Genomic DNA, 24,686 nt, shown 5'->3' with positions numbered 1-24,686 from the left:
ATTATCAGAGCGTCAGGGCGGTACTGCAGAGGGTTGGACACCAGAGTAACCTTGCTGGCGTTGCTGATCCCCGAAGCTCATTGAGGCAGGTCCCCTTGTCTATGTGCAGCAGCTGAAAGCCTCCTGTCGGAGGTGGCTGCTGGTGGAGGAGTGGGACATGGAATATATCATTGAGCTGGTGGTAAGGGGGGTGTCCAGCTCTGGCTGGGGAGGCGGGGCAGGGGCCAAAGATGTCGTTTCTATGTCATGGTGACTTGGACCAAAAGTGTCCTTAAAAAACCCTGGCTCTATCCACCCTGGTCCCCTGTGGAGACCATCCCTTGCTATCCCAGAAAGCACAGGTCGCCAGGTTTTAAGGGGAAGTTGGCCGCAGGCCGGACGGCTCTTCATCTTGAGTCAGGCAGAGGGGGTATGTGGCAGCAGGGGCTTGGTTGAGCATTGCGGATAGAGAGGAGGCGGTTTGAACCAGCAGTAACGTGTGATGATTCTCACCCGTGTATTATTACTGCAAGCCTACTGGTGTGTGTTTTGAGACAGTGAGTGCTGTGAGACAGAGAGCGAGCCAGATCACAACATACACACTTGCACATAGCGTGAGCTCTTTGATCTTGAGCTTGAACAAGACAAAAGCTGCAAACTAGTGACTACCCATTTGGGTTGAGTTTCTTTTAGTTTGTGGAGGAAAGCACACTGGAAAGTGCTGGTGATAGATAAAAGTGAATCCAGAAGTTCTGTCAAAAATTCACCAAGTCTTCCTACACCACACACTGAGCTTTACTGTAATAAATAATTGTACCAATATATTTTATTTTAACATATAGAGCATGGCCCACTTCATACCTAATACAAGCACAATTCAAGCGAATAGCCATGTTTCCACTGAAATTAACCTCAACAATTAGCCCCAGGAACTTTTTTCAAGGTACCATTTGGTTCCTCTAAAACTTTATGTCTGCGTTTTTTCATTGTAGTCTAAAGTACCGTGAAGATTAGGCAAATTAGTCCGGTCAGAAAACCACCGTTGGTCTGCCGGTCGGAACTGTTCCTGTTATTATTGTGATCCTTAATTTTCCAATGTAGCAGATTTATAAATTTTGGCAATTATTTGATTAAGGTTGAAATGATCAGGAATGTCTTTCCGAAATACCAGGGAAACCAAAACTGGTCATTGGAACTGTGATGAATTACAGTATTTCTCAGGGCATGTTTGGTACCATTTTTATCCATATTTCATGGTGAACGATGTGGTGAAATCATAAATATCATACAGGTTTAGGAAACAACATTTACAATATATGTTGCAATATGTGCTCTCTCTCTCTCTCTCTCTCTCTCTCTCTCACACACACACACACACACGCTGGCATCCCTGGTTTGCATGGGGAACATTTTTCCTTTGATCCCACCAACCCATTCTCAGGAATTTTATCCACATACAGGTCCACAGGGTGAGCTAATTAGCTGTGACTCTATCCTGCCATAAAACAATCATTCCTATTTGGTATCTTGGTCACTGTACATTACAAAGAGGCTCAGGGGTATAAGAGGAAATACAGTGCATCCGGAAAGTATTCACAGCGCTTCACTTTTTCCACATTTTGTTATGTTACAGCCTTATTCCAAAATGGATTAAATTCATTATTTTCCTCAAAATTCTACAAAATAAAATCTACAAAATAAAATTCTACAAAATACAATATAAGTATACTTTTTCATTGAGGGTTGCCATTTCCAGTTCCCGCTGTATTTCCTCCTCGGCATAAATACTTATTAAGGGCTGGACCTCGTCGTCAGTCCATCGGTCGTATTTTTAAGAAACTCCATTGTGTTGATTCGAATCACAATAAACAGCAGTTACTGTATGCACCACAACAGACTTTTAAAAATGGTGGTTGAAATAAAATGCTGTGTGCATTCAACCAAACAGCATGTTCAGCGCCCAAGTCCCACCCACCAAAATTCCTGAAGTTTGAAAAAGTACCACCTCCCTGTAGGGACTTCTGAGGAGGAAATATTTTACCCGGAACTTAATTTAGACCCTGGTCCCTGCGGTGGGAACACATCGAGTACCTCCAAAAGTCCCTAGATCTTGGGGAAAGTTTGTGCGATGGAGACACAGTTAATGCTTCTGACAGAATATTGATATTCTATATCTAGAGCAGTGGTCACCAACCCTGTTCCTGGAGATCTACCTTTCTGAAGACTTTAGTGCCAACCAAAATGGTGCCCACCCAATCGTTGCCTTAAGAAGTTCTTGGTCAACGAAAACAGGCGTGTTAGATTTTGGTTGGAGATAAAACCTGCAGGAAGGTACATCTCAAAGAAGAGAGTTGGTGACCACTGGTTTAGAAAATGCTGTTTTTCTGTGAGACTGGGTTGGTTAGGGAGTGCGGGGATACTTTTCCCAATTTCCTTGATCAGGTTAGTTATTATTCTTAAGTTGGAAGTTTGCTGTAAAGTTGATAAACGGGATGTGAATTGTTGTGTTAGGGAATGTACAGTTATGGTTAGGTATACAAGTTAAAAACAGAAGGTGCATTAAAATTAGTGGCATTCAAAATAAAAGTATGCAAATTGCATAGTTTGTATTGTCTCTTAATTTGGATTTGAATGATACAATGCCTCTGATTGGCCAGTGGTTCTGCTTGAATTTTCTGCTAAACAATCAGATCAGGTCAAGTGATACAATCCCAGATTCTGCTCATTGTCTTCTATAGCATAGGAAAAGAGCAAACTGTTTTTCTTATTTCGTTGCAAAATGTTTTGAAAGTTTTCAGTTGATCTAAAATATTTTCCAGGTCTTTTTCAATTTATTTTAACTTAATGAATGAATAACCAAGTGTAGACAGAAGATTTGATCTATTCTGTATTTATTTTTTGCATAATTGTCGTTTTGTCTTTATTTTGTGTGTGATGTTTCCCAAACTGTATTTTAGTACATGTTGATAGTTAGTGGAAGGTCATACCTGTTGTTTCTGTAGTGGTGTTAATTAGTGGTGTTAATTAGTGTGAAACCGCTGTGTGATCGTACCTATAGAGAGCTCTTTTTTGAAGCAGTATTATTGGAGTTTAAGCTTAAAAGGCAATTAAAAGGGATTTAAATATCCATTGCCCTTCCTTATTTATACAAATTAATCAATTTGCATATTTCTCCTGTGTGGTAAAAGTTCACCATAATCAGGCTTTGTTTTGTACTTAGGGTAGTGTCCTGTACGATTGGTCTCTGTCCGTACTGATAATGGTCATGTCCAGGTTGCATGCTTTGTGCCAGGCTGCAGGACGTGGTCCAACATCCCACACACTAATGGTAGGTGTTCAAGCTAGGGATCAAAGGCTGGGGCTTTCATGGGCTTTCATGGGTTAGAGTTTATAGGAGTTAGAGTAAGGGGTAGAATCTTAGGGCATATGTGGTTTGTTTGGGTTTAGGGTTAAGCTTCAGTGCTTAGGGTTGAGGCTTTCAGGTGTCAGGGTTAGAGTGTATGGATGATGATACTGGGGAAATATTTTCCTGGGGAAAATATGAAAACAAACTTTATTTTTTATTGATAATATTAATGCTGCTTAAAAGCCAGCATTACACTGAATATTGATAAATTCGGAGAATGTCTTCTTAAGCCACATCATCTCAGCCACAGGCATTCGGCCTGACCTGAGAAAGATTAAAGCTTTATGAATTTGAAGGGCTTTCCAATGTTATGGTTAATCAATAATCAAAATTTATTCCCCAGCTGAGTCACAAAGACAAAGCTCCTACTTTCTGTGAAGAACTGCTGGTTCTGGGGGGTTGAGCAGATGGCAGTCTTCAATATTTTAAAAAGAGAAGTTGTCCTCTCCACTTTTGTTAGCCAAACAGGGACAGCAAAGTATTGGCTGATGGAATCGTTCTGTGCTTTGTTGTTGGTCCTTCTCCAGAAATGAGGAAAGAATGGGAAACCCGTTGCCTACACATCCAGAGCACTTACCCCAACAGAACATATTAGATATATTCACATGGAAAAGGAGGTTCATATGGGCATGTGAGAGATTTTGACATTATCACATTGGAAAATATTTCTGTTTCAAAACTAATCATAAACCTCTCCTTAGCCTAATTAAAGCCCAAGGTCTAGATGTTATCCTATGCTATTGAATTCTAGGAGAGATAAGACTTACACCCATCATGTAATTCAACCTCAGCGTGCGCTGCGTCTTTCGGTACACGGCACATATTCCAGCATGATTGTGCTTCTGTGTTTTTGTTTTCTTTTGATCACTTCTGTGTGATCCCTGTGTATTACCAACTGATTAGATTGTCTATTTGTCTGGGGTTTTTTTTGTCTCTTTGCAAGATCTCGTTGTGCTTTTCTGCTGATGAAGCTCCGAGCCATGGTTTTCCATGTTTTCTCTGTGATTTCTTACTTACTGTAGGTTTTCTGATCCATGCTATGAACTTTGACAATGATATGTGGACTGACCTCAATGACACACTGACACACTGAACTCACGAAATTATGTCCTGATTCTTCACCTCCACACACTACAACACTATTGCACGTGTGCCAGGGAAATGGCTATGGACAGCAGACGCACGATCACACATTCCTTTCAGAGCACCTGCAGGGATGACTGTGAGTTAATGAAGAGCATGGATATACATTATAGATTCTATGATGTAAAACCTCCCAGTGAGTTCCATTTAGCTGCAGATGGAAGGCCAACGCATGCAAGACACAAACCTGCACTAAAACAGTACTGAACGTGCAGCTCTCAGTATTGAAGACAGCTTACTACTGAATAATGCAGAATCATACAAGTAGAGAATGTATTGCAAGTAGCTCTGTGCAAGTAGCTCAACTACGAGAAGGATGCATGGACGTGGTTAAGTGAAGAGAACAAACTGTTTGGAGGCCTGGACTCAGCCAGCAGTTAAATGTAATTTTGGTTAACTGCAGAAGGTGCATACAAGAGAAGCAAATTCATAAGGAACCACTCATACCTTCACAGCACCCCGAACATATATGTGACAAAGTGTGTCTTTGTCCCGGGACACAATACTTACCTTCTAGTTGTAGTTACTTCTTACAATTATGAGTGCTCAGCAGGTCATCATTTATTTGAAATATATATTTGCATGCCACTTCATTCTTGAGGTCCTAGTGACAGACAATGGTCCACAAGTCTTTGGGCATTTTATTTCATCCTTTGCAGCATCCACTGGAGTTAAATGAGCAGCGCAGACTATTAAAAACATTTTAAAAATAAAGCAGAGGATTCGTATTTTGTTACACTTGCATACAGAGCCACACACCTTCATCACAGGAATCGCCGAACTCAACTTCTCCTGGGGCATCGTCTCCACATCCATTGGTGGACCCTGAACTTCCTAATAGCTCAGCTGTCTCTCCAAAGGAAAAGGACAGAAGGATGTTAGATGGTAAACTACAGAAAGTGTCACTGAGCCAAAGCCCTTAATGAGTTGTCACCAGGAGAGACAGTATGGGTCAGTATGGGTGAGTTGACGATTATACACGATGAACCCAACCACAAGGAACTGTGAGATGGACCTGGCTGTATTTTCCTTGTGTTTTCCATCAGCTGAGGAAGAACACACTTAAAAATAAAGGTTCTAATTAGAACCAAAAAGGGTTTTCAGCCTAATGCCATAGGATAACTCTTTTTTGCAAAAAGAAACTTTTATTCTCAAGTTATTTAGCGAACCTTCTATTTACTGGTGCATTATAGAACCCAGAAATCGTTCTTCACAGCAGTGCCACAAGGAACCATGTTATATGTTCTCAAAAAAACCCCAAAACCCTTAGTTGGTGCTTTAAGGAACAAAAGTAAGGTTCTTAAGAGTTATGCCTGCTAGAAGAACCTTTTCTAGTCCCACAATAAACCTTATAGGGTTCACTTTAACCTGTTAAGGGATGATACCTTGAAGAACTAATACACTGCTCTGAAGAACCTATAATGAAGCATGACAAATATATTTAATCTCCAAAAAACCATATAGCTCAACTCAAGAACCTTATACAATGAAAGATGGTTCTTGACAAGAAGAAGATTCTTCGCAGAACCTATGGTGCTGTAAAGAACCACTAAAAACCCTTTATTTTTCAGAGTGAATGTGCTGCATAGCGACAACCACAGGAAGTGACACCCGAGCAGACTCAGGTCTGGTGGAGTCATCATGAATCCCAAGACTTGACCTTTGTCATGTGAACTGTAAAATATGTATATAATATATAGTTATTTTCTATTTTTGAAATGTAGAAATTTAAAACTTTGTTATGGTACTGGAGAATAAGCATGCAATTGAATCATTTTTTTAAATGTGATACATGATCAGACTGAATATGAATTAATTTAGGAATTTAGCAGCGTGTATGATTTCCCTGCAGGATACAGATAAGAACAGACTTTCCAGAGAAGAGGCAGAATAATCCTCTAAGATCTACCCTTTGTTTCCTTGGAAGGAAAGATATGGTGATGGAGTAATGTGCTGTCGAAAAAGGAGCTAGATATGTATGTAATGGGCAAGAGTTTTACTTTAATTCAGGGAGATGTTGGCTGGGCGTGAATCCATCATTCTCTGCTCTGTAATAAACATTATTTCTGTTCATATCCTACAGTTGGACTCAGGTAAGTTATTCTGAAGATGACATTAAAAGTTTTTAAAGAAGAAAAATCAGGATGAACTCTACCTTTAATTTCTGTGATTATGCATTTTATTAAGATCAACAACACAGAATTGTATAAATTAAAAACATAATACACATGTATATGTAATAAAACTACTTTATCTATATGTAAATATGATTGTAGCTGTGCTTTTTCTTTATATTAAAAGGATAATAGATATTTTAAAAGTATGAATACATATAAAAAATTAAGTATAAGAAGAATATTTTGTGATTTGTGAAACAAATCATTTCGATGAAGGTTATAAAGCTTCTCTGGCTGAATTTTTTTGGTACTGAGTTTAAGGCATGTCCATATACAGTCACTCATTCAGACAGAAGTTATCATAACATGAGGTCCTTGTATAGTGTAGAATTAAATATTAAAAAGATTTCAAAAAGGTCTTAAGTTGTAATGCATCTTCAACAGGTAGAAGGTCAGGATAAAAACTCAGCCCAGTTAGAAGTTCAATATCTCGTATCCGTGCAACGTGAAGTTGAGTCCAGTCCTGAACCCACGAATATTCACTCCCATTCTGTACAAGCAAGACATAAAGAATAAACAAGAGTAAAGAATAAACCATCGCTGAGTTGAATGTGTATATGAAAGGCATGTTCACACACCTAAACTGACACTCTTTTTTTAAACTGATTTTTTAAACTTCGAAATCAGTAAATGTTTTGGTTCCATTGTCTAAAAGTTGAGTTAAGCCCGTGTAGTGGGCTGTTAATATCAAAACAGATATAAAAATACAGACTCACTCACTGCTTGGAGAACAGTGAGGAAGATCGGTGTATGTTAAATCTTATTGCAAATTAACAGCAATTAACAGCAAAGGGGGAAGAATCAGTCAACTTTGGAACACAAAACCTGTATAAGCCCAGCAACAATGTTTAGGAAGGCATTATGTGTCAAAGTAACAGCCACATGAATGCCAAGACCCAAGGTTTCCCAGCAGAACATTGCCCAAAGCATCACACTTCCTCCACCAGCTTGTCTTCTAGTGCATCCTGGTGCCGTCTCTTCACCAGGTGACGCACACACACCCGGCCATCCACATGATGTAAAAGAAAATGAGACTCATCAGACCAGGCCACCTTGTTCCATTGCTCCATGGTCCAGTTCTGATGTTCATGTACCCATTGTACAAGCTTTCGGTGGTGTACAGGGGTCAGCATGGGCACTCTGACCAGTCTGCAGCTATGCAGCCCTATATGCAGCATGCTGTGATGCAATGTGTGTTCTGACACCTTTCTGTCATAGCCAGCGTTAACTTTTTTCAGCAGTTTGTGCTACAGTAACTCTTCTGTGGGATCGGACCAGAGAGGCTAGCCTTCGCTCCCCATGAGCATCAATGAGCCTTGGGAGCCCATGACCCTGTCGCCGGTTTACTGGTTGTCCTTCTTTGGACCACTTTTGGTACTGTAGGTACTAACCGGGAACACCCCACAAAACCTGCCGTTTTAGAGATGCTCTGATCCAGTCATCTAGCCATCACAATATGGCCCTTGTCAAAGTCACTCAGATCCTTATGCTTGCCCATTTTTCCTGCTTCCAACACACCAACTTCAAGAACTGACTGTTCATTAGCTGCCTAATATATGTCACCTCAAGATAATCACTTCACCTGTCAGTGGTTTTAATGTTATTGTTGATTGGTATATTTCCTTTATTAGAATCAACACTCAAGCTCAACAGCTATATCCAAACCCACTTTATAACTACTTTAAAATATATTTTAAAGTTTTTATCTCAGACATAGCTGACAGATAATTTTCTGTAGGCTTATTAGAGCATATAATAATAACCGGTATGTTCAGGTATAAATAATAAAGAAAAATAAAAGCCAATAAGTAATTTTTCTAGTTTCTAGTAGTTTTTACTCTTGAAATTCATTTAGACATAAATAGGGACTGCAACAGTAGAACACAACTCCACTTACGTGACACGTCTCGATGTTATCTGGACGGTGGGGCAGGATAAAAGATACAGTCTCTATCGGACTGTCACACTTCTGTAGAGCCACAGACAAGTTCTTACAACTCATCAGAATCACAAAGAAATGAGTGGGTATAGATGCGTTATACCTGTTACAGACAGAAATTACAGTGGTTTGCAGTTTGTCACTCTTACATTAATCTCACTATATTTTTCTATCCAAGTTTCTCATTTAAACTAAATGTGACAGATCTATGACTTAAATTGAACTTTTTTGAAACATTATGTCAAATAACTCACTTTGTGTTCAGTTTCATGTTGTCATATTTTCCATCAAAATCTTTATCGAATATTGGTCCACTCATGACATTTACACCGTTCAGATTTTCTGAATATTTTACAACAAGAACATTGTGGAAATAATCCCAAATTCCTGAAAAAAAAGAGACAAAGTAATCATGAAAATCTGATTCTATGATGTGTGTGTTAGTGTGTGTGAGTGAGAGAGAGAGAGAGAGAGAGAGAATGTGCCTTATGTCTAAATTTAATATTTGAATATCTGTAAAAGTTAATGAATGGATATTTAGTTAACCACTAGAGAAGAACATTTACATGTCTTATATGTGTTATAATAATTCATCACATTTGCACTGCCATTAAAACTTTCCTCCAGAGCAGTGCATGAGGACATAGAGAAATAATGGTCTGAAAAAAAATTAATTGTCAAACATTTACTGCATGTCAACGCAGTATTTCAGGCTTTAGTCACACTGCAGCAGCTCATGTGCTGGTGTTTGGAGGTTGTCTCACACCTCCAGGGTTCGAATCCTGCCTCCACCCTGTGTGCACAGATTTTGCATGTTCTCCCCGTGTTTCAGGGGTTTCCTCCCCCAGTCCAAAGACATGTGTTGTAGACTGATTGCCATTTCAAAATTGTGTCATGTGTGCATGTCTGTGATTGTGCCCTTGGGATGGGTTGGGGACATCCCGTCCAGGGTGTCCCCCACCTTGTGCCCCGAATCCCCTGGGATAGGCTCCCTGTAACCCTGTGTAGGATAAGAGATACAGAATATGGATGGATGGATGGATGATGTTTTCACTATGTCATTATGGATTAGTGTGTGTAGTATAATGTGGATTAGTGTGTGTAGTATAGTGTGGATTAGTGTGTGTACAGCAAAAAAATTATTTAATCCACTTTAATTATTTTTAATTATCACTTTAATTGTAAAAATAGAATGAAACTTTGAATACTTTCTCTTTGTGTGTGTATGTGTGAGTGTGTGTGTGTGTGTGTGTGTGTGTGTGTGTGTGTGTGTGTGGTGGACAGTTCACCACCAGAAGGCACCAGCCCCTCAGTTCTAGAGCACTTCCTTGTTGGTTTTTCTCATTTCCTGTTCTTGGCATATATAAAGCACACAAACTGTGACCCCTGCCCTGTTCTTATGGTTTTCTTGAAATTTGGATTTCCCCTGTGTTCTGATTGATTGGATTCTCCATTTTTTTTCTTCTGGCCTTGAACTCTTTCATGATTGGATCTCCCTTTTGGATTGTTTGCCCTGGAGTTCATTCTGTGTAGGACCATAGTTTACTCCTGTTTTGGCAACTTGAATTGTGGACTTTAAGATCATTAAACCTCATGCACATGGATCTTCACTATCCCCCGAGTCCTCTTTGTTACCTTTGTGTGTGTGTAAGTAAATACCTGACAATCTAGAATAATTAATACATTCAGGTGACATTAAATATGGAATTACCTTTGAAGACTGTAAACATTGGTGCCATGTTACTTGTGATCAGTGAGTCAGACTCAGTTCCATATGAAGCCAAATCTGTATTGGAAATTAGGCTTATTAAATACTGAAAGTGAAAGTATACCCATATACATGTCAATTATGTCTGTTTACTTTAAGTAAGTGTGAGTAAAACCAGACATCAAGTTGAGCCTACTGGGAGGATGGAGAAATCCATATGTCAGATTGAGGTGGTCCTTGTAGTAGTTGCAGGACTGACTTGCTTCTGCTGGAATACGCATATCAGCATGAACACACTCTTCCTGTGAGGAACTTAGAAGTTGCACACCAGACTGAGAGAGAGAGAGAGAGAGAGAGAGAGAGAGAGAGCAAGAGAGAGAGAGTGAGAGCGAGAGAGAGCGAGAGAGAACGAGAGAGAGCGAGAGAGAGAGAGCAAGATAGAGAGAGAGAGCAAGCGTGCAAAACTAAACTAGGGGGCAGAGAAAGTTTCTCTCAAATAACTATTTCTCACGTCCAGTTTGCACAGAAAATAAGAATCTCTGTTTGAAATCGAGTCTACAGTGTAACTTTTTCCTATGATTTGTTTCTTTATCCTTAAATTACCCTAAATTACCCCATTTAACTCTGGCCATTTATGATAATTTGCTTGATATGCAAAACCTACTTTAGTGAACTAGTCCAAGGATTTTGGGCCTACCTTTATCAAACTGGTGTGACTACAACCCCTTGCAAAAAATATGAAAATCACCACATATGTTCACTCTGCTTTTTTAAAAAAAATTTGTAGCAAATTAACAAAGCACAGATATGACACACAACAATTTTGTTTAATTGTAAAAAAAAAAAAGCCAGGTGAAAAACCTATAAGTGTTTTTCAGAATTATTGCCAGGGGTTGTATAATAACTACCTCAATAATTATCCAAATGTAAACTACTCCTGTCCCATGCCAGTCTTTCTTAGCAGGGTGGAGCTTGATTTACACAAACAACTGCAATTCAGCATTGCTTGGATGCATTTGCAGGAAGCTTGAATGTGATGTCCAGTGCAAACTACAGTATAATTCTTATTTTACTACCCAAATTTTGTCCACTAAACTGTCCTGCAGTTTTTCAAGATATCAACATGGATCAAATTCCATATTGCTCAGTCTGATTGGGAATGGTTTCTTTGTTTGGAGCTTTTTGACTGGTTGAGTAGCAACCGTTTGATTCTTTTCCCATTTGAAATAAATGGGGGAATGTTCTGCCTTCCTAGTTCCTGTTCTATTTAAGACTATGTAGGCCTTGTACAAGCCCTAAGCACACACGTGTCACAGTCTCAGACTCCTGACAGGCACCCTCAACTTATCTGTGTGTTGAACACCAGCGATGTGTCCTCCCCCCTCACACTGACCATATAAAGAAAAATATCCTTCTTCTGGCCCTTCCTAAGCACTGTTTGAATTAGGGAAGTGTGTCGACCTGTGATTAAACCCCAAATACAGACAGAGACACATCCTGGTCTCAGTGAGAAGAGCACAAGCTCCAACTCTCTGAAGGTTTTCTCTCAAAACAAAAGAGGATCTAACAAACTGTTATGATTGGGGCAGCCTGGCTGAGCCTTATTTTCCTACGTGTGCTAAGATCCTACATGTCCTAGTCCTTTGCCAGAAAAAGCATGGTCTATGTCTTATACAAAAGCTCCACAAGTGGCCTTGCCAAAGGTTAGCCTCACTGAGAGTGAGTGACTTACTACTGGATCAGCACAGTGATACTGTCATGGCAGCACATATAGCTGGGACACTAAGGATTATACCCAGAAGTGGTGTAACAAACTATTCTGACTTCTGAAATTCAAAGATTCTCACCAGTGGCTCTAGAGTATATGCAACCCAAAGAGGCATGAGGATGTCTTTGCTGTATCCACTGATGTAGGAAGAATGCTGAAGCACGCAGTAGTCTGCATTCTCTTGTAGAACTCGTGGAACTCCATATGGCAGATGAAGTTTTTTGGCCACTGGGTCTGTCAGGGTACATGAACTCATTAATTAGCAATGCTGAAAAAGTAAAGTAAATGTAAAATTTGGAAAAAGGATGTACCTACTTGAACTAATCAGATGGTGGTTGAGATAATCCTCCTGTAACAGATGAATGATTTGACAATATAAACCCTGTTTACACTGGTTTGCATCCTGATATCATTTTAAGCACATGCATTTACACTTGTAGTGAAACGTGAATCCCAAGACAACAACTGGTCATAAAATATTTATGCATACAGTTTAAAAATGTCACTGCATACTTTCAGAGGTAAATACAACTCTATGAGCTTGAACATACTGTCTCGCTTTTTTATCATACAAATGTTCATTTCAACTGATTCTTTTGTAGTATCAACCTTGGATTTGTTGGGGAACCTGCAGCATCCAAGGTCATCATTCGGAGATGGAACAATGGTGGAACAGATGGAGGCTGAAGAGATCTCAGTAGGGTGGACTGGGTGATGAGGTGGGTTCCTCAGTAGATGGTTGAGACTCCCATGAGTGCCATTGTTAGGGGCAGGGGGAATTGCCAACAAATCTAAATGAAGTCGAACAGTTATTTATCCTGCATTTAGATATGAGATATTACACAATCTCCCAAATGCCTTCATAATAATTACAGTACATCCGGAAAGTATTCACAGCGCTTCACTTTTTCCACATTTTGTTATGTTACAGCTTTATTCCAAAATGGATTAAATTCATTATTTTCCTCAAAATTCTACAAACAATACCCCATAATGCCAACGTGAAAGAAGTTTGTTTGAAATCTTTGCAAATTTATTAAAAATAAAAAACAAAAAAAGCAAATGTACATAAGTATTCACAGCCTTTGCTCAATACTTTGTTGAAGCACCTTTGGCACCAATTACAGCCTCAAGTCTTTTTGAGTATGATTCTACAAGCTTGGCACACCTATTTTTGGGCAGTTTCTCCCATTCTTCATTGTAGGGATGGTATTCTCCAGGTGATGACTGGTGCCTGGTTTCCTCCAGACATGACACTTGCCATTCAGGTCAAATAGATCAATCTTTGTTTCATCAGACCAGAAAATTTTGTTTCTCATGGTCTGAGAGTCCTTCAAGCAGGCTGTCATGTGCCTTTTACTGAGGAGTGGCTTCCGTCTGGCCACTCTACCACAGAAGCCTGATTGGTGGAATTCTGCAGAGATGGTTGTTCTTCTGGAAGGTTCTCCTCTCTCCACAGAGACACGCTGGAGCTCTGTCAGAGTGACCATCGGGTTTTTGGTCATCTCCCTGACTAAGGCCCTTCTCCCCGATCGCTCAGTTTGGCCGGGCGGCCAGCTTTAGGCAGAGTCCTGCTGGTTCCAAACTTCTTCCATTTACGGATGATGGAGGCCACTGTGCTCACTGGGAGCTTCAATGCTGCAGAAATGTTTCTGTACCCTTCCCCAGATCTGTGCCTCGATACAATCCTGTATCGGAGGTCTACAGACAATTCTTTGGACTTCATGGCTTGGTTTGTGCTCTGACATGCATTGTTAACTGTAGGACCTTATATAGACAGGTGTGTGCCTTTACAAATCATGTCCAATCAACTGAATTTACCACAGGTGGACTCCAATCAAGTTGTAGAAACATCTCAAGGATGATCAGTGGAAACAGGATGCACCTGAGCTCAATTTTGAGTGTCATGGCAAAGGCTGTGAATACTTATATACATGTGCTTTTTTTTTGTTTTTTATTCTTAATAAATTTGCAAAGATTTCAAACAAACTTCTTTCATATTGTCATTATGGGGTATTGTTTGTAGAATTTTGAGGAAAATAATGAATTTAATCCATTTTGGAATAAGGCTGTAACATAACAAAATGTGGAAAAAGTGAAGTGCTGTGAATACTTTTTCGATGCACTGTACTTTTAGTTACGCATTGCACATTAGCTAATTACAATATTTAATGTTTTTCACATTGGTAATTCAATTCCAGTTTTATTAAAGTCACTGAAATTGAAGTTCCCTGAAACAGGACAGCCGAAGATTTTGATTGGTCATTGTTTGTTTCTGTTGAACCAGTTTCAGTTAACCTGTGGCCACTGCAGCTTCAGACGGCACTCAGTAGAACCAAATGTGGTCTTCTGCTGCTGTAAATGGCACTTATATTGCGCTGTTATCCAAAGTGCTTTACACTGTGTCTCATTCACCCATTCACACACACAAACACACCAACGGTAGCACGTCTGCCATGCAAGGCGCTAACTTGCCATCAAGAGCAACTTGGGGTTCAGTGTCTTGCCCAAGGACACTTCGGCATGTGGAGTCATGTGGGCCAGGAATCGAACCGCCAACCCTACGATTAGTGGACAACCTGCTCCACCAGAAGTCATCAAAGCAGACTTTATCTACAGAAATAGTTACCATCTTTTCAATCAAGTTTAGGGGAAAAAGAACAGGTCTCAGATGAATGGAGGGAATTGTAACTCATAAAGCTACCAAAGAAAGGCAACCTGAAGGAGTATCAAAAATACAGGGGCATCATGCTACTATCAGTTCCTGGGAAAGTGCTGTATAGAGTCAACCTAGAAAGACTGAGCACGGATTTAGGAAGGACACAGCTTGCAAGGACCACATAACCACACTGTACCACCACGATACAACACCTTCAACAGTCGAGACCAATCCATGTGGTAGCTAATAGGCACTATGGCAAAGAACCAGAGAACCTTGCCTTGTCACTATTGTTCAGAGGTTGTACCACCAGTCTACATTTAGGGTAGTAATAAGCATCTGACAAAAGGTGATGTGAATCAACGGGATAGTTTTACCTACTTGGGAAGTGTTGTGGTGGATCTAGGCTGCTCTTGCCAGACAAGGCAAGAGCTAGTCTTAAGCTAGTCTTAAGACTTAAGGCTTAGCTAGTCTTAAGGCCAATATGAAACAAGATCTCACAGAAAACCCTACTCTGCATCTTTTACACCAACATCAATCAACATCAAATATGTACTCCTGTATGGATCCTAAACATGGAGAACAAGAAGGGCCAAGACAGACAAGTTACAATTGTTCCGTAACAAGTGCCTTAGGAGCATACTGAGCAATCACTAGCACACACCTTCTGCAATGAGGACCTGTGGGAAACAACTGGGAAGAGATGAGATGATAGAAATATAGATCAGATGCAGGAAGTGGGCATGGAATGGCCTCACACTCAGAAAAGACAAGAACAACATCACTAGACAGTCTTTAACATGGACCCCCCAGGGAAAGAGTTACAGAGGAAAACCATGGAACAGCTGGAGAAGATGAGTAGAGATCAGGCTGAGATGAAAGAACTAGGATGTTCCTGGAAGGAGTTGGACAAGATGGCCTAGAATAGAGTCAGATGGAAGTGATACATGGATGACCTATACCCTGCAAGAGGCAACAGGGTTTAAGATATGCTAAGGGTAACTAATATAACTGATTTTGTGAAACAAATTTTTATGGGTCCTATGAAGGAAGCCTGTTTTGGGCCTTTGGTCCAGCCCATGGTTCCAGTACAGACTTGTTTGCTGGGATTGTGCTCATGTAATTTACTGTATGTGTTTTGTTATGCATAAATTGCCTCTTCTATAATTTAGAATTTACATGTAGAAGCATTGACTAACAATAAATATAGAAATATTCATAATAGTATTTTAGTTAGTGGTGTTAACATGAAAAAATCTAACTACCAAAGCCACTAGGAGAAGCCATTCACACATCATATACTAATACTGTCACGTCTCGTGACGTAAGGAAGATAGGACGGATGCAAATGCAGTTTGACAGTTTTATTAAATAAGAGAGACACAGGCAGGTAAATCCAAAACGTGATCCAAAAACGTAATCCAAAACATGCAAGAGGTCAGGCGATCGGCAAACAGGCATAAACGGGGCAAGGCAGGAAACTATGTCGTGGTCATGGAAAACAGGATCGAGAAACAAAACATGAAACATAAACAATGATTATGCACTGGGAGCGGAGAAACCAGCATGAACTAAACAGACGAATCTAAACATGAAACATGACATGGACTATGACTATGGTTATCTTCCCTAACTAATTCTTCCCTAAGCACTGGCTATGTACCTAAATCACTTAAATTAGCAGTTATTAAACCCTTGATTAAAAAACCTGATCTTGACCCGTCTCAATTGTCCAGCTATAGACCAATATCAAATCTCCCCTTCATCTCTAAGATTTTAGAAAAGGTTGTAGCAAAGCAGTTATGCTCGTACTTAGATAGGAATAACATTCATGAAATGTATCAGTCAGGGTTTAGACCACATCATAGCACAGAGACAGCGTTAGTTAAAGTAGTAAATGACCTTCTACTGACCTACGATCAGGGTTGTGTCTCTCTGCTTGTGTTACTCGACCTTAGTGCAGCTTTTGATACTATAGATCACACTATTCTCCTTGATAGATTAGAAAATGTTGTTGGTATTAAGGGAACAGTCCTCTCCTGGCTCAGGTCTTATCTGACCGATCGTTATCAGTTCGTAGATGTAAATGGTGAATTCTCCATGCGTACTGAGGTTACTTTTGGAGTTCCACAGGGTTCTGTTTTAGGCCCACTGCTCTTTACTTTATATATGCTACCCCTAGGTCAAATTATTCGTAAACATGGAATTAGCTTCCACTGTTATGCTGATGATACACAGTTGTATGTTTCAGCGAAGCCAGAGGACAGACAGAAGCTTAGTAAAGCTGAGGATTGTGTAAAGGACAGACATTGGATGTTAACTAACTTCCTTCTACTTAATTCTGATAAAACAGAAATACTTTTATTAGGCCCACGTGTAGCTAGAAGTAATCTTTCTGATCACATGGTTACTCTGGATGGTCTTTCTGTTTCATCATGTGCAGCAGTTAAAGACCTTGGAGTGATTATTGACTCCAGCCTATCATTTGATGCTCATGTAGATAATATTACTAGGATAGCCTTCTTTCATCTCAGAAATATTTCTAAAATAAGAAACATATTGTCACTACATGATGCGGAAATACTAGTTCATGCATTCGTCACCTCTAGATTAGATTACTGTAATGCCTTACTGTCTGGATGTTCCAGTAGGAATATAAATAAGCTCCAGTTAGTCCAGAATGCAGCTGCTAGAGTCCTAACTAGAACTAGAAGGTACGACCATATCACACCGATATTATCAATACTGCATTGGCTCCCAGTAAAATCTCGCATTAACTATAAAATACTTTTATTAACCTATAAAGCACTAAATGGTCTCGCGCCACAATATCTAAGCGACCTTTTGGTTTTATATAATCCGCCACGCCTACTTAGATCAAAAGATGCAGGCTATTTGACGGTACCTCGAATAGTGAAGGCTACAGCAGGGGGAAGAGCTTTCTCTTATAGAGCCCCACAGTTATGGAACAGTCTTCCTATTAGTGTTCGGGACTCAGACACAGTCTCAGTGTTTAAGTCTAGGCTTAAAACGTATTTGTTTACTCAAGCCTACCCTGACTAGATTCTGTTCTACTACTTCGCAGTCATAATAATCTTTTTTCTCCCTCTCTCCTTTCGCCGAGCCCCACATGAATTTATGGAGATACTAGAGATCCAGATCCTTTCTGCCTCTGGATGGAGCTCAAATCTTCTCTAATTCCAGACTGCTGGGACTACGGCTGCTCCTAAGGCCATACAGACTTCATATAAATCCATAATGAGCTTTTTCACACTATCTGTTGTTACCCAGATGAGGATGGGTTCCCTTCTGAGTCGGGTTCCTCTCAAGGTTTCTTCCTCTTAAAACATCTTAGGGAGTTTTTCCTTGCCACCGTCGTCACTCAGTGGCTTGCTCAGTTGGGATAAATTCGCACCTTTAATATCTGTATACCATGTTGATATTTCTGTAAAGCTGCTTTGAGACAATGTCTATTGTAAAAAGCGCTATACAAATAAAATTGAATTGAATTGAATTGAATCTATCGTAAGGACTCTAAACTAATCTAATATACTACATCTATACTAAGTTTCTTATCTAATATACCGCGCCGTGTGCTGGGAGACGCGCGGTATATATACAAACATAAACAGCGTTGTAATAGCTGACGGCTGAGGGCAATTCAGACACACGTGAAACAACAACCAATGACAGAGCGGGGAGGAGACATAACAGAAACATAAACAAATGCACGTGTCGAAATGTCACGATTGTCAACAAGGGAAAAGCAGGTGCCCGTGCACCTTGCTCGGCATGCGCGCCCACATGCTCCACAGCGCACTGCTTAAAGGGGAAATAGTGACAAATACAAACAGTGTTCAACTAATAAAAACCCCACAAACATTCGAGTTGAGATCACTTACCACAAAGGAGGTTATACACTTCTATGTTTTCAAAGGGAGCCACAGTTGTATTGTACTTCATTCCTGGTCCATATCCTATGAAAATGGTCTGTAAACAAGGACAGTTTTAAAACTCTGAACAGATAAGTGTGTTTTTGGTTATATTAATTTTAGAGAATTATGAAATACTGTTACGAAATATCCATATGATAAGGCCTATATGGGTAGGAATTATGACTGTACAGCTGTGTAGGATCAGTACAGTGTAGCTCTAGTTACCTTTATTGTGTCTTAGTTTGCTTAATAACTTGGTCCAAGACGTTATACTACAGTATCATCCTCCTTAAAGAAAGAGCCCCTCTTGGACAGATGCACAAATAAAAATGACCTAAGTGCATAATAATTTCTCTACATTATATTACAAGTCTGTGTGTTTTAATTCCCTGGCTAGAGCAATGTTAAAACAAGATAATGTACAACATCTACCTATTATGATACTCATAGACACTACATCACACGCAGCAAACTGTTGTTGATCCATGAGATATTCAGGGAAGTCAGAGAACATAAATTAAACCTCTTTGATTGACATCTTCCAACATGTTCTGTTTTTCTAAGGAAAGACTCTTAATAACATATTGCAGCTGCAAGTACTTGGCATCTGTCTTGGTTTCTTATTTGAGGCCAGGACCTATTGGGATGAATCTATTCATGTCCTTCAAGTTACTAGCTTGAAGCATGTATAAATATCAAAGCAATGAAGACAAACCAAATGGTAAATGTAGACCAGATGCGGGCACTGTCGCTATACATGATAAAGTGTCATGACTCATTACTTACTAAATAGGACGTACTGCACTGACCTGCATGTTTCTGAAGACATTATCTGAACCGTGGAAGCCACCTTTGCAGTACTTGATTTCATTTGGCTTGCTGGAGAAAAACAGGCACACAAGGACAATAATGATTGATGCAATTTCACTAAAATGTGGAGAATCACGCACTTTTATATTAACGTCTTTGATAGCTGGTGAATATAAACCAGAGGCCATATTTACAAAGAAACTCAAGGGTAAAAGTAGCTCCTAACAGGCCACTTGAAGTGACATACTCATGTTCATTCCTGTTGCAACAAGCAGACTGCAGCACAGTCTCTACTGTTATACAACACCAGCAGGCCCTGTGTGAAAAAGTAATTGCCCTCTTAGTTACTTAATAAACCAATTAACAATTTGCTTTGATAATTGTGTTCAATTAGACTAGACACACCCTGAAATCAAGCCTGATTACTGCCAGTCCTGCTGAATTTAAAAATCACTTAAAGTTCTCAACAAGCAGCACACTATGCTGCAATAAAAATAAATTCCAGATGAGATGTGAAAGAAAGTTGAACTATATAAGACTGGAAAGGGTTACAAAGTTATGGGACTCTATCAAACCACATTGAGAGCATTATCTCCATATGGGAAAAACTTGGAACAGTGTTGAATCTCCCCAGTTGTGGCCGGCCTACCAAAATTCCTTCAAGAGCACACTGACGACTCATCCAAGAAGTCACAAAAGAACCCAGGTGAACATCTAAGTACCTGCAGGCCTCACAGTGTTCATGATTCCACCATTAGAAACCATTCTTTGTTTTAGCAGCTGGTAGCTGGTCAGACCATGCTGGATTTATCAGCAGGATGGTGGATGCTTGTCAACAGTCAAGCAACTTATCAATGACAAAAAAATTTGAATACTTACAGGGCTGCTTGCCACTGAGATTTCATGTAGAGATGTGCTCTTTCTATACGGACATTGCTAGCAAAATGGAGTCTTTTAGGAAGATGCTCTTTTAGATAAGGCTTCATTGGCTGATCAGGAGCTCTGCACTTCAAATGCATGTAGTTGGAAAGAAAGAATAAAAGCTGCTTTAACTTGAAAAAGGGGAAAAATCCAATAAAAGCTCAGACTATTAACACAGTGTTAACTGGTCATAATAAGAGAATTCATACCGAGAGATTCTTCACCAGCTCTTCATACTTGACTGTCACAGGACAAAACAGAGAAGAAAATGAATGTACATCCATGCTTAAAAAAAGAGTCCACTTACACACAAACACACTGCAAACATGCAACAACGCAAACTTATGGCACATTTTATACATGTCAGGAAACACACACACATGTTTAATGTGTTACAATAAGGACTTACAAGTGAAAAACTCTTCCGGAAGGCGTTTGGGTCGGACTCGTGCAGCAGGGCCCTGGATGACTATGAAATCCTCAATGTTGTCCTGGTATGATGACACATAAGCAGCTTTTGTGCATGAAGCTTCCTCCATTCCTAGTGGTCACAGCAACAACATAAAAAGCAGAGAGACTGGAATAAGATGTTTTGCTATTTTTAGGATGACTCTGCATACTTTTTTGCATAATAAATAACTCGAGAGTAAAATCCAAGACAATTAAAAAGAGTAAATTCAAGAGTTAAACTTCAAACTTGCACAATTATTATCATGAAATGATCGGAGTATCACTAGATATAATGGCAGATTACATCATTATAATACAGAAGCCTAACTTCCACAAGCTCGCATGCTCCATGAAAAAGCTCTAAATAAGGTGTAGTAGCCACCCTCAAAATGGTGGGAGTCTGGACACAGCAATTGTGTCACAATGCACAGGCTCAACAAAAAAATATTCAGAGTGCCTTAGACAGCATGCATGCCTTAGCCATTCTCTACTGACTAGAAGGCCTTCAATTAGCCAGTGCTGTAAGTATTGACAGAAACTATAGCTAATAAAGCTGTTGGCTGCAAAAAAACAAACAAACAAAACCCCCCAAGAAGCACTTCAAGGTTCTCTCGAAGCAAATTAATAGCTTGACATTGCTCGGACTTAGCTCAGTTAAAATCACTCATTTTAAAGCTTAGAAGTCACCTACTATTGTTCACACTTTTCAGCGGAGCCTTCCTGAGCTCATCTGTCGGTGCTCGACTGAGGAGCATGAGAACAACATGTCTGTGGCCATGTCTAGGTGACAGAGGATAAACCGGCCACTGAATCGTGTCGCTTGACTTAATAGCAGCCAAGCAGGGGTCCAGATCAGCCTTGGCCAGCTGACAGGCTATGGACCATCTGTGACAGCCACCCTTAAAATTGTGGCATCTCAAATAAGATTAGACACAGTGGCTCAACATAACTTTCTCTTCTGCTCACAAGTCACCACCAAATTTGATGTACCTAAACGCACAAATTACATTAACAGGTTTCAGTGTTACAAGACTTGGCTATTATGTTTGGTGCAGATTGGATCAGCCTGAAATGCATGCTCCCTGTGGAACTCTGCACTGCACTGCATTGCTAAAAACAGACAAAATATTACACGTCAAGGTATGCTGCTGCAGATGTGGTGGCGAATTGCTGATGAAAACACATCATATTAATATGTAACTGGCATGCATGTGTAAGGCTTTGGTGATTTTTAACTGAAATAATGTACAGAACAAATGTTATCAAGTCCAACATCCAGTGCTCCAATATCCTCTGAAGGTCTGTAGGCCTTGTCAAAGCCAAAAGCATAGGAAATCACACATCCATGGCAGAGTTTGAGGCAGAGTATACAGATGAGAAGGTGAGAGAGCTGGACAGACTCAAGGGCTGCTGTATCGGCCCCTTTAGATAAAGTTAAAATGAGAGCTAATTTCCCACTAGCACCACTATGCCATTGTAGGGTAATGTAGTTCAAATAGATCCTCATGTCAGTGAAAAGACTGGATTTTTTCTTCTAAGCATTAAAGATATTTCTTCCATTGTTATACAATGTCATATATTTGCTTGGCCATACTTTGTTCATGCCCATTATAAAAGGCCCACTCTATTTATACTTTATGTATTACTCATGGAAAAAGCCAATAAAGAGTGGCATAACATACAGTGTTTTTCTATAGTGATTCTGGAATTTTGTGGCTTATAATTACTACATCTGCCAAACAGTTTTAAAGTAGATATACCAAATAAAGTACCAGTATACCAGTCCAGCAGATTGACAGTATGATCACTAAACTTGGAAAAAATGAATAACAAGGCATAATCTGTAAAACATTATTACCATGATCTGACAGAATAACCAGGTTGACACATTTATGGAGTTTTCGCTGCTTGAGACCATCCATTACCAATTGCATAATCCGGTCAACCCTCACTAGAGCCTCAAACACCTAAAACACAAAGTTATGACTTTACCACATTGGCATATGACATTTGAATTAAAAGTTGACTGTGTTGAATATCATTTAGGTATCTTACAGAGAATGATGTAGTCTAGACTAATATGGATAGGTTTGGAAATGCATCTTTTATCATTTGGCTTTTAAAAATGCAGACATACTGTAGGATTGTTATATGATCTCCACAAATCCAAAGTGGCAGAAATGATTGTGATGATGTTTCTGTGTTAAGCAATTTGATTTCATGTTTGACTACTTTATAAGGTATACAAGTTCGACTGGGACATACATGAGCATGAAAGCATGCTTTAAGTACATATTTTCAAATCAAACGCTGGAAATTATGTAACGGTTATGGGTCAGACACCCACACTGAAACAAAAAGTTCACTTAATTTGCTTAATTCATTGGTGCCTCATGAATTAATTGAGTTGAATTAACAGAATTTGTTTTTGCACAGCCAATAGGATTTGATCATGTATTTTCAAAACCCTGGAATAAAATCTGTGCAGTCACCCAATCTGAGGATCGAGCCCAAGACCTGTGAGGCAGTGAGATTACACACTGTGGCACATATGATTTAATCAAGTTAATTTAATACTGTAGTCATTCCTTAATGTCAGCACCAATATCCTCGAGAGACTTGATAACATAATTGAATCTGGATAATATAACCCAAATTCATCACATTCACTGTACATAATTCATACTTGTAGATTAGATACATGATTAAAGAAAATTTAGTATAAGCAATGAAGTTTCTTGATAAGAAACTAAATATGTTTATGTAAACTATGGCATACATAGTATTTTCTCTTAAATCATAGGGCATACATACTGGTTACTGGTGTAGTTACCATGCATCCATAGATAGAGAGCCCCATCCGTTACAGTACTGGAACAGTTATATGAATGAATGCAACACTGATCATAATAAAAAGTACCTGCAAGCCATTATTTGCTCTCTTTTTCAGGTTGATCAATTATTGAAAATCAATAGCCATTGTGCTGCATTAGGGCTTTGCTGCAGAGACTCTTTTATTTCCATTTTTCTACAAGTACTTTCACATTTAATGGTGAAATCAGGGGCCATTAAAATGGACCTCCACAAGGTATAAATCTGACTGAACTGCATTACTAAGAACTGATTCACAACAGATTACATATGCACAAAAACAAACACTTCTAAATGGAGATGCAATGAAGTGGATTAACACCAGAGATCAATCTTAACTGCAAAGACAACTCTTGGAAAACTCTGCACTGCCATTCATTCAAAGAGCAGAGAGGATGAGGATCAGGTCACAGTCACGCACACCACAGCGAATCTTCTGTTACCAATATGTGTTACTATTACTATGTAGTATACGCATCTGAAAATATCAGCTCCATCACATGAGGCATTGTGAAATCATGAAGGATTGCGGAAATAATTAAACATTTTCTGTTTAAACAGTCATACTGTTTATTAGTTAACTGTGCTCCAAAGATATTGCCATTTAATATATAATCAATCATCAAAAATCAATAATCAATAAAAATGTAGCATTTTCAATATTGTCAGGAATCATTAATCTCTTTGAGGAAGGTGGGGGCATGCTTCAATGGGAGCCTGCAGCCATGAGTATGGGGGAATGGGCAATTAACATGCCACACCTGTTGCTTATTTGTTGGCTTATATTAACAAGCTGTTTTGCATTCCTCTGTGACATTGGAGCAGTTAATCTACTAGCTGCCGGCTAGAACATCAGAGCATGTCCATTGCCATCAACCCAACTCACTGACTGAAGCCATCCAACTACCAGCAGAGGATCA

At 39.5% G+C, this 24,686-nt stretch overlaps 1 protein-coding gene across 5 annotated transcripts in view; it reads right to left on the bottom strand.

Moving 5' to 3' along the window:
• Positions 1-6,321: 6,321 nt before the first annotated feature.
• Positions 6,322-24,686, bottom strand: part of enpp1 (ectonucleotide pyrophosphatase/phosphodiesterase 1) — a 96,860-nt gene continuing 78,495 nt past the window's right edge. For 2 of the 5 annotated variants that reach the window (XM_053646503.1, XM_053646510.1), the window contains 14 exons: positions 22,754-22,862; positions 20,855-20,986; positions 20,655-20,686; positions 20,404-20,531; positions 19,524-19,593; positions 18,682-18,769; positions 12,730-12,911; positions 12,436-12,469; positions 12,200-12,354; positions 10,549-10,684; positions 10,356-10,430; positions 8,899-9,031; positions 8,603-8,747; positions 6,323-7,195 (listed from right to left, as the gene is read on the bottom strand). In XM_053646503.1, coding sequence (XP_053502478.1) covers positions 7,043-7,195; positions 8,603-8,747; positions 8,899-9,031; positions 10,356-10,430; positions 10,549-10,684; positions 12,200-12,354; positions 12,436-12,469; positions 12,730-12,911; positions 18,682-18,769; positions 19,524-19,593; positions 20,404-20,531; positions 20,655-20,686; positions 20,855-20,986; positions 22,754-22,862 — 1,572 coding nt within the window. In that variant the 3' untranslated portion in view covers positions 6,323-7,042. Of the gene's footprint in view, positions 7,196-8,602; positions 8,748-8,898; positions 9,032-9,079; positions 9,645-10,355; positions 10,431-10,505; positions 10,685-12,199; positions 12,355-12,435; positions 12,470-12,729; positions 12,912-18,681; positions 18,770-19,523; positions 19,594-20,403; positions 20,532-20,654; positions 20,687-20,854; positions 20,987-22,753; positions 22,863-24,686 lie in introns of those variants that run through there. The other 3 variants (XM_053646526.1, XR_008388225.1, XM_053646518.1) reach the window with 3 other exon arrangements.

This window comes from Ictalurus furcatus, chromosome 2 (assembly GCF_023375685.1).
Source record: "Ictalurus furcatus strain D&B chromosome 2, Billie_1.0, whole genome shotgun sequence".
NCBI lineage: Eukaryota > Metazoa > Chordata > Actinopteri > Siluriformes > Ictaluridae > Ictalurus > Ictalurus furcatus.
Note: the sequence above shows the minus strand (reverse complement) of the source record. Positions and strands in the feature narration are given on the sequence as shown.